This window comes from Notolabrus celidotus, chromosome 18, assembly GCF_009762535.1.
Source record: "Notolabrus celidotus isolate fNotCel1 chromosome 18, fNotCel1.pri, whole genome shotgun sequence".
NCBI classification, from domain to species: domain Eukaryota; kingdom Metazoa; phylum Chordata; class Actinopteri; order Labriformes; family Labridae; genus Notolabrus; species Notolabrus celidotus.
Window position 1 is genome coordinate 3,999,880 of NC_048289.1, and position 11,052 is coordinate 4,010,931.

The window sequence follows — 11,052 nt, forward strand, 5'->3', positions numbered from 1 at the left end:
CATTAAGACAATTACAAAGTCCGCCTACTATCACCTTAAGAATATATCAAGGATTAAAGGACTCATGTCTCAGCAGGATGCAGTAAAACTCATCCATGCATTTATCTTTAGCAGACTAGACTACTGTAACGGGGTCTTTACAGGACTCCCTAAAAAGTCCATGAGATGACTGCAGCTCATACAGAATGCTGCTGCTCGAGTCCTAACAAGGACCAGAAGAGTAGACCACATCACTCCAGTTCTTAGATCTCTACACTGGCTTCCTGTCTGTCAGAGAATAGACTTTAAAATCCTGCTGATGGTTTATAAAGCACTGAATGGTTTAGGCCCCAAATACATTGCTGATCTGCTGCTACTGTATGAACCATCTGGACCTCTGAGGTCATCAGGTCCTGGTCTGCTTTCAGTCCCTAGAGTCAGAACGAAACATGGTGAAGCAGTGTTTAGTCATTATGCACCACATATCTGGAACACACTCCTTGAAAGCTGCAGGTCTGCTCCAACTCTCACATCTTTTAAATCAAAGATTAAGACCTTTATTATTCAACACTGCCTTCCTATCTTAGATTATTTTAATTCACTTTAAATGCACATTTTATATTTACTTTTAATATATTTCTAATTATCATTTTCTTTTCTGTTTTATTATATTTGTCATTTTAATTGTGTTCTTTTATGCTTGTCCGAATGTTTCCAATGCTTTTAATGTTTTAATGTAAAGCACATTGAGTTGCCCTCGTGTATGAAATGCGCTACACAAATAAAGCTGCCTTGCCTAAACACTAGCAAGTAACTGATTTAGATTTAATATGCTGTCATTCAGGATGGAAAAATACATCATCATTTAGGGGGACATTAAGATTGCTCGACAGCAGCCACACTGACAAGTGTGCAGAGTCTGCCTCACGAGCTCAGGCATTGGCTGATAAATGAGTCTATCTCTACTGTTTACAACAAAGCAACCACATTTAAAAACACAAACAGGTACCACTAAATTACAAAATAAAAACACAAGCAAACCAAAGCCCTTAACCCAATCATACACAAAGACACAACTAGTCTCCCTAACACAACCAATCATCACAAACAGCCAAGTACAATGAAATATCAAAACACAACAAGGACCCAACTACTGCTAAATGTCACAACTGAAATCAGACTTCTTAAAGACTCAACTCTGTACCGAAACACAGCTGGATATCCCAACACGTATGAATACTTCACCAAAAGCAGAATCTTCTGCACAACGAAATACCAAAAAAATAACAAAAAAAACCACAGTAAAATAATAAACTAAGTATGTCATATAATACCACCACAAAACAACCTGAGACATTTCACAGCAAAACAACAAAACTATAAAGATATGACAACACCACCAATAACGTAATAATCAATCAATCTTTATTTCTACAGCAACAAATCCCAACAAATGTCCTCCTCAGACTCTTTCCAAACAGAACAGGTCTAGACCGTACTCTGTGTTCTACTACTAACAAAGACCCAACATCAAGGCAGGATCAGATCCAGTCCCATCTTACAGACAGGACTCAGTCTGATCTCATCTTAATCCACCATGAGCAGAGCACTTTGCAGCATTTAGCAAGTTACAGTGGCAAGGACAAACTTCCTTTAACAGGCAGAAACCTCCAGCAGGACCAGACTCATGTTAGACACACATCTGCTGAGACCGTGTTGGAGAGAGGGATAGAGGGAGATGAAGAGAGAGAGATGATAGTGGTGAGACTGATAGTAGTAGTTGTAGCAGCTGGAGTCTGGAACGTCCACAGCAGCAGAGATCCAGAGGAACCTACGAGACAAGGGAGCTCAGGGACTCCAGAAAGGTCTATGGTTAGTAACTTTAATGGGATAGGGAGAGTTTAAGTAAGAGACAGGCAGACAAAGGAGAGAGAGTAGAGAGAGGGGAAGACAGGATCCCAGTGTGTCAGTCTAAGCCTATAGCAGCATAACTAAGAGCTGGTCCAAGCCTGATCCAGCTCTAACTGTAAGCTTTATCAAAAAGGAAAGTTTGACGCCTACTCTTAAAAGTAGAGAGGGTGTCTGCCTCCTGGACCTTGACTGGTAGATGATTCCAAAGGAGAGGTGTCTGATAACTGAAGGCTCTACCTCCCATGCTACTTTTAGAGACTTTAGGTACGATTAGCAGGCCTGCATGTTGGGAGCATAGTGTTCTAGGGGGGTAATAGGAGTTTCACAGAAGTTACATGATGCTCACTCGTCTGTTTTCTCAGGAGAGTTAAGTCTAATCAACTCAAACATTCAAGACTCTACAGTGATGGAGGAACAGGAAAATCTGATGAAGAAGACGTGACAAATGCAAGCCGAGCTTAGGGAACAAAGAGGACACAAACTGAAGCATAGCTGAATGACCACACAGGTCTTCTTTTATCTTTACAAAATTTAGAAAAAGGTTTAAAATAAGGACTAATGATTTACTGAAACCAGCAGCATGATACACGAGCCAACTGAACAAGAACTGAACACATGGCAGAATGAAAAAGGCCACCCATCGTCCACATTTAGTGACATAACAAAATACCACGCCAAAATGAAACACCACAACACGACCAATTACTGGGAAAACACAACTAAAAATCACATTATCAATTACAAAAACACATGTGAAGTCGGTCTCAGCAGATGTGTGTCTAACATGAGTCTGGTCCTGCTCAAGTTTTCTGCCTGTTCAAGGAAGTTTGTCCTGTCCCTGAGAGCTCCCTTGTTTCGTAGGTTCCTCCAGACGTCCAGCTGCTACGGACGTGCTGGACTCCAGGGACAGCAGCTACTACTATTACTCTCACCACTATCATCTCTCTCTCTCTTCATCTCCCTCTATCCCTCTCTCCAACACGGTCTCAGCAGATGTGTGTCTAACATGAGTCTGGTCCTGCTGGAGGTTTCTGCCTGTTAAAGGAAGTTTGTCCTTGCCACTGTAACTTGCTAAATGCTGCAAAGTGCTCTGCTCATGGTGGATTAAGATGAGATCAGACTGAGTCCTGTCTGTAAGATGGGACTGGATCTGATCCTGTCTTGATGTTGGGTCTTTGTTAATTCTATAATTTCAACAATGCAGACAAACATAACCAAACACAATGACTGCTGTTTGAATTCTTTTTTTCTGCATTAGTGCTCTGACATTCATTCAGAGTCTGTAAACATTGTCAGGGATACATTTAAGGGCAGAGTGCCTTCCTGGTGTTGATCCCTGAGTGTGATTCAGGAAAGTGACATCATCTCCCCATCGAGAAAAGAGATTTGAACCTTCTAGCCTCAGAGCGGCTACCACCTACCAGCTTCAAACCTGTTAGCCAGTGCTGCCCCGGGATGAAATACTGCCATGGGACCCCGTTCACCTCCAGTCAATGCGTGTGAGTGGCTACTGTATCTTTTCAATAGACGTTTCAAATGATATGGCCATAACAGATGCAGGTCATGAATCAAAGGTCTTAAACCACCCGGCTAGCTGATCTCTTCAACATGTGCTACTGTCAGATCTGCTCTGAAACACAACATGGACACATCACATAGAGACACACACACAGAGTGGAACAGACCCGGCTGTCAGAGTGTCTGCTCTCTGCTTCGTCCTTTCTACCTGATGCAGGTCTACATCCAAGCCCTGCATGGACCACACTGCCGATCCAGCCTTGTGTGAACTGAGCCCGTGAACGCAATGACCCCAGCACATCAACAAAGCCTGCAAGAAAATAATAATCTGAGCACAAACCCTGCACAGCATATCAAAGCATAACTCGTGTACCTTGACTTGGCCCAGCTCGAATTAGAAAAGCATAAAAGTGCCGGAAAAATAAGGATCACACATGTTTCAAATATACTGAATTTTAATTGATAATAAATTGTGCTTTTGAAGACTTTAGGCGGTGCATTGAGGTGCTTAGAGGTGTTAGTTTAATGGACGTATGCTGGGAAATCAGAGAAGAAGAACAATAATTGAGCATGTTGCAGTTTGAAAGTTGAACTGGTTTCTCAGCTGAGCTGTCGGGTGTACCTGCGATTTGTATCAAATTCACTCGTTGAACTCCTTCCAAGCCACGTTGGAGGTGGTGTGCAAATATGTACAAACAATTACCATAATAAAACCGAAGTTTATAAGTACCAGTCTGTTGTTTTACAGACCCTCGTCTCTTTAAAGCCTACACCTGGGAGGCTGTGGTTCGGGATGCCGAGCCAAAGTTTGCTCCGAATAATTAGAAAAAGCTTCAAGTATGACTGAAAAACATTGAATCCAGCGCGGTGGACTGTGTGGTCGGGTCGAACTCTGGGGTCTTGTTTTGGACTCTGTGAATGGTCTCAGGGATATTTCTGCTTAGATGTTGCAGAACTACATGAGCATTCTTTGTAATTCACTTTTTTTATTGTTTTCAAGAAAGTGCAAAATTCAGAAAGAAATAAAACAAAACAGAAACCAAATACGCGACCACTCACACACTCCCGTCACACTCATAAACAAAGGTAGTTATTCTATATTGTATTGTATCCATAAAGGGGCCCCATATGTCCATCTCCTGTCTGTTATTAAGCTTAAAAATAAGTTGTTCATAGGTAGCTATTTTGGTCATTTCTCCCAGTCGTTCATTAAAAGAGATGTTACTTTTAGTTTTCCAGTGTCTGAGCACAATCCTACATCCTGTGGTAAGAGCCAGTCTTCACCACAGAGTCTGACAATGTGACACTCTAACCCCCTGTGTTATTACACCTAAAATGCAAAGCGTAGGGCTCCACTGCAACTTGGTTTTCAGTACTTAATTGAAAAATGCTACTACATTTTTCCATAAACTCCAAGTCATTTTGCATTTATAAAGCATGTGTATAAATCTGCTCCTATCACATCTCCAGCAAATGTCAGAGTCCCGTAGCTTCAGTCTTGCCATCTTACAGGGAGTCCAGTACCTTCAGTCTTGCCATCTTACAGGGAGTCCAGTACCTTCAGTCTTGCCATCTTACAGGGAGTCCAGTACCTTCAGTCTTGCCATCTTACAGGGAGTCCAGTACCCTCTATGAATTACCTTATATGTAATTAATCGAGTCTGAACTTCCCAAAAATAAATGAGCATTCTTGCTAGTTCTGGCAGTTTCCATTCTGTGTTTTTCTGCTAAATTTGATTAAAATGATGTAAACAAAAAAGTGAATAAACTGTATATAAGACGTTGACCTCGTTTCCTGGGGTCAGCAGTGATCAAATATTAGAGGGCTGGAAACCTGTCTTATACTGCTAGCACTCACTTGGTTGGAGCTCAGGACTTGTTTAATTCGGCTGACTTGAAACATGAATAAACTTTAGACTTGGTTTGAGTTTTTATCAGTTCAAGAAGAGCAGACAGATTTGAGAGTGGAAGATTTAAATGTACTTTAATCTCTTTATTTCCATCTTTACTTTGTTCGGTCTTGCAGGAGATGAAAAGTCCTCTTGGTATGTTTGTGTTGATGATACAAACATTGTTTATTTTGCATTCATATGTTCAAGGTGCTGCAAATGTCATATCTCTCTGCTCAAGAGGCAGAACAGCTGCTGGAGTGCAGGTCTGAACTCCCGGGTGGTTTTGCCAGAACACCGTGTATGGGCTGATCTCCCGCCTCCCTCGCCAGCCGCTCTGGATGGGAGAAACAGAATCTCATCTGGGAAGTAGAACACCCTCGTCGAAGCCCACCAAGGCCTGTTCCCAGTAACCCAGAAAGGCCCGCTGGCACGACATGAAACAAATACCTCTCCTATGGTAGTGAATCTGAGGTTTACAACCTGGGCTTCTTACCCAATTAGACGGGATAATGGAGGCAAAGCAAATAGTTTTTACAATGCCACGGGGGTCTTACAAAGGAGGGATTCTGTTTACAGGGGTTGGGGGTAAGGTGGGTAGGGGATACACTATTCCCAAGTCTCTTTTATCACAGCCTGTCAGAGCAACCACACAGGTACAAAGGGCAGCTGCTGTCAGACCTCCAACAGGTCCAAGACTGAACTAAAGTCAGACCAGGTTTGGACGTAAAGTCATCAAGAGCCCTCACAACGAGCCTTTAAATCTATCAGTACGTTTCAGTTATACATTAAAAAGATCAATAAAAGGAGACGGATGAAAAATCCTAAATCTTTATTTTTCTTTGTACATTGTACAATATCATACAAAATGCAGCTTAATGTCAGAGAGAGTGTGAAGTACAAAAACAGGAAAAGATCAAAGCTTTATGATAATAAATAGCAAAAAGAAGGAGCGAGGAGATTAAGAAAAAGACTTGAATGGTATTTAATTTGATATATTACAGTCCATTTGGGTGATCCAGACGCACCTTGTTTCTGTGTGTGTGTGATGACCTGCACAGATTTATGGATGAACTCATGCAGCCTGAAAACTGAGAATTATGGGCTCAGTGTTGAAGGAGGAGTGTATTGAAAAGTTGTGACTGTCAAATGAAGCAATCAAAAGATTTGTGACAATCCTTCTGTTTCCGTACAACAAGTCTGCAACCTCCATTTCTGTAGGAGGACAGAGAGTGGATGAGGGGAGGGGAGCCTGGGGGATTAAAGTAACAAGAGGATCGTGATGAATGTCTCATGGTATTTCAATCAACAACAGCAGCGACTGCTCGGTAAGAGGAGAGCTCTGCTGCAAACACATGATGACATTAAACACAGTTCCTCATCAGACACTGCAGCTGACATGTTTTTAAAAAGTACAACATTTTAACATTGTCCTAAAAATGATACAGAAACACTTCTACATGGAGGTTCACAGTCACAGTCAGTTCAGGTTTATCAACTCTAACTTTTATGTACAGATTGTGTCCCTGGTCCTACTGAGGGCTGTTAGTGATCGCTTTCAGGATATCACACGTGTTTTTGGAGATGACCTCTCGCAGCTTCCGTACACGGCGAGGGCTGGACGCCCCCACATAGCTCTCTGGTTGAAGGACAGCCATGCCGTCATTCACGTTGCCCATGATGATGACCTGACCCTCTGCGGCTGCGCCTGTGATGTTTGGGCATGGGCAGTTCCAGTCCATGTTCTGGAAGGTCACCTCTAAGGGCTCCTTGCCAAAGAAGCGGAGCCCCATCTTTTCATCCTTGAGGATTTCTTCCACCGTCACGAGGGCGTGGCCAGAGTCCTTCTCCTCTGCGAGCTCAGTCATACGACCCAGGATGACAAAGTCGCTCCGGCAGAAGCTTGTCACCATCTTGCCCCTGGGCTTGCAGGCCTTGCAGTGGTGGTTTTGGGGGTAAGGGCACATCTCCTCGCAGGCTTCTTTGGATTCAAAGTTGTTGTCGTTGCCGTCACATCCTCCGTAGATGAAGGACTGACACTGCCGCAGGGTGCTGCTGTACGCCCAGCGGGGCTCGTATGCCTTACATGAGCCCTGCAGGCTGGGTAGTCCGCAGGGGCCTGACAGCTCAGGGCCGCAGCACTGCATACACTCTTCGTATGTGTCGAACACCTTCCTGGGCTGCTGACTGTTGTTGTTGCTGTGGCAGTGGGTGAAGGAGAAGCAGTTGTTTGTTTTGGGCTCATAGTACCAGCTGACTTTCTCCAGCTCGCTCCCACAGTCCTCTGAAGTGTCAGGGGGCTTCAGACACTCTTCAGGCAGGCAGCGGGTGATATTCTTGGGCTCTAGGGTCTTGGGTGGGTCTGTGGGCAGCACAGTGAGGGGGTGGTTGGACTTTACTGTGCCGGATGGGTTCTGAGCCATGCAGGAGTAGACACCTGAGTCTTGAGGCTGGGCGTTGTATATGACCAGCTGTCCGATGTTAGTGACCACCATGTTCCCTCGGACATGGTTAGGCTTCATGACCACCCGCTCTGTTCCCTCTGGCTGCTGCTTCTCCCAGGTGATCTCCGGCCGTGGACGACCTGTCACGTCACACAGGAAGCTGGCTGTGTCGCCAATATTAACAGTCTGGTGAGTGGGGCTGCTGACCAGCACGGGAGGCTGCGGCTCAGTAGGAGGTGGGATAGTTGCCTGCAGGGGAGCCGTGGTGGGACGGAGAGTGGTCGCCTGGGGCAGCGAGGGGCTGGTGTTGGGCCAGGTGAGGTGGAAGCGGCAGGTGACAACAGACAGGGTGATGCCCTTGGAGCACGCCTCTGCATCCATGTAACACTTGTTGTAGTAGGTCATGCCATCAGAGGCGCAGGTGAAGTGCGGCTCCCTCTCACAGCGGTCTCTGCATTTACACACCGGCTGGCCGTCCCAGATGTCACACTCAGACCCCTGCTGGGTGCACATAAAACTGGCACAGGTGGCCTCTTTGGGCATTCCCATTGGGGCTTTAGTCCCATCCACATAGCGGGCGGCCACACAGCTCCTATTCCCACACACATTCTGACAACACTTTTCAAAAGGCTCACACTCCTGAGAGGAAAAGAAAAGAGAGACACATGAGGCTGTGTTTATCTGAGAGAGGCTTTCATCCACATAGCATAGATCAAATTAGAAATCAGGCAATCAATGTGTTCAAAATGAAACAGATCTGAGAGCTGCAGGTGAATAAAGTATAATAAACATAGGCATGCAGAAAAAAAACTCAGGTGGTGAATTAAACGCATGTCTGTAAATTCACTTTAATGACATTACCTGATCAGATTCGCATTCTCGAGTGCAGGTGCTCATTGCATCCACCCACAGGTTTGGGTTCATGTCATTGGGGCAGATCCCCGCGTGTGAATAGTTGATCTGGGGCAGAACTCCGACCTGGATCTCCATCCATAGCGACACGCACGCCAGGAACCAGATCCAGCGTGGAAACAGCATCCACCACATCTCCAAAGCGGAAAACAGATCAACAAGGAGTGGAGTTAAATTAAGCGTCAGGTTCCTGTGATCCGGCAGTGAGCGCGCTCCTCTTCTGTGGATGAAAAAGTGGATGAAACGGCGACACAGTTCAGAAGCTCGGTCGTGTGTGAGTCTGCGGGTCGAGACGATGTGAACCAGTTGATTGATCCAGTCTGATATCCCACCTCGGCAGCGATGATGCTCTATTTATACCACCGATCCGCAGCCATCACCGTTACCAAGACTCGCCAAGTTACCCTCATCATGACAGCTCTGGGTTGCTCCTGCGATGCTGGAGGAACTTTTTTTTTCAGGAGTCGTTGGTAAGCTTTGGGCTGGACTGGCGGGGCACCTGCCTGTTAAAAGGATTGTTGGTAACCCCGTTTAACCCTTTGAGGGTTCAAACAGCACCAGAGCGCACAGTGCGTAAAGACGCACAGAGGGAAGGCTTCTTATGACATCATTTATTAAATTTAAACGACTGTACAAAATCACACAACTTTACTGAAGAATGAGGGAGAAAGTTTTCATTCTTTAGGCGTTTTGAAGCTGCACTCAAAGCTTTTTATTTACTAAGGTAGAAGACTGCATGTCCACGGACGTGAACTGGATTTATAATGTACACTTAAGACGAGGGATATTTTTCATCACATGTTAAATCTGTCTTTAAATTGTATCCTTAAGAAGCAGAGTTTATTTCTTTATCATTTATTACTCATGACGTTTCAACCCATTTGATTCCAGAATCAAGATCATTATTTTAAACAACCATTTCACACATTTCTCTTGGAGGCTGTCATGAGAAAAATGTATTAAGGGCTGACGATGTGCAGAGTAAAAGAAGTTAAATAATAATAATAAGTAATAATCCTAAAATAATGCATGTAAATATGTCATGCACATCATTAAAATAATTATTAAAAACAAAAACTAACAGATATAGTTTCCCATCTAGCTCATTTACTAGTTATAATTTCCTGTAAAGTCAACTCAGGATAAATAATGATGCAATAAAGTGCAATAGTGCAATAAATGCCAAATTATTTTTCTTTTCAGGTTGAACTCTATCAATGAAAATATAATAATAATGATGTGGAACAGTTCAAACTAAAGATACATTAATTTCTCCAGATCGTGATGCATCAACATGGTGTTTAAATCTGACTGCATGCAGCTGCTCTGCAAAATAGACTCTCACATTCTCACAATGAGGAGTTCGATCCACACTGAGAGTCTTTCTTACCTTTAACTCTTAAAAAAAAGTGGAATTAAAGTCTGACATGGACTGCTTAAAAAGCAGCTCAATTTAAAGGCTGCATTTGAAACGTTGGATGCACAGATTATAACTTGGTGGCACATTGGAAGTACAGCAAATGTAATATTGATTAACAGTTTTTCCTTTCTCAACAGGCCTCACATGTGACCAGTGATACGTGACTGCTGCTGCACAACGGTTTCAATTCAGCTGTGGACTTACACATTACAGTATACATGCTCCACATTCTACAAAGCATGTCTTTGTACACAGGATCAGTTGTGTCAGTGCAACCTCTCTGTGTGGAATTAGGAAATACACTGACTCTTTCTAAAGACACACACATTCCTGAGACTCTGAGGCTTTTGTAAAAGCAGGCAGTTTTACCTTTTATTGACAAGAAAAGTAATTTTTAATTGCACCATTATAACAAGTTATCACCCAACACTCACAGGCCTTCATTTATGAGTTTGGCTTCAAACCCAGGACTTAAAAAGTGAGCACAAGTCTAGCTCTGACAATAACCCATCGTCGGCCAGCAGAGGTGAAATGAGGATATCGCTTCAACAAATAATTTGAAGATCAGGTGATGTGCTCGGGAGTGGGAGTGTATGTTGGCAGAGGCTTTAATGAATGAAGGTGTTATTATAATTTTCTCTGCTCATTCCTTTCCTGTGTAAACTACTGGCTTCCTCCACAGTTCAGCTGAGGACAGGGGAGCTAATAGACCGTCCTCCAGTGATTTAACGGTGGACTCCTGCTGGGTCAAAGTGTTGGTTTGTTCTTGATGCAGACATGCTGATTTTGTGTATGTGTGTGTTTGTGTGTTTGTGTGTGTGTGTACAAACAAATAAAGAAAACCTGTTCATCTTGAGCCTCTCAAGCTTTCAGAGCGGCGTGTCGTCTCAGTCCTGTAAGAGGGATTATCTCTGACCCATTTCACTACTACCAATGAAACCATACTGCGTACATACATGAGCTCATTTTTACATCCTCA

At 43.7% G+C, this 11,052-nt stretch overlaps 1 protein-coding gene across 2 annotated transcripts; it reads right to left on the reverse strand.

The window, feature by feature from the left end:
- Positions 1–6,186: 6,186 nt before the first annotated feature.
- On the reverse strand, positions 6,187–9,143 carry LOC117830280 (WAP, Kazal, immunoglobulin, Kunitz and NTR domain-containing protein 2-like). Of its 2 annotated transcripts, XM_034708332.1 has the most exons (3): positions 8,986–9,143; positions 8,603–8,873; positions 6,187–8,380 (listed from the first exon to the last, which is right to left on the reverse strand). In XM_034708332.1, exons 2-3 carry the CDS (start codon positions 8,786–8,788, stop codon positions 6,830–6,832), a joined length of 1,737 nt encoding a protein of 578 aa, XP_034564223.1. In that variant the 5' UTR covers positions 8,789–8,873; positions 8,986–9,143; the 3' UTR covers positions 6,187–6,829. The 2 variants fall into 2 exon arrangements, with proteins under 2 accessions (XP_034564223.1, XP_034564222.1); XM_034708331.1 differs by lacking the exon at positions 8,986–9,143 and having other exon boundaries at positions 8,603–8,963.
- Positions 9,144–11,052: the final 1,909 nt, after the last annotated feature.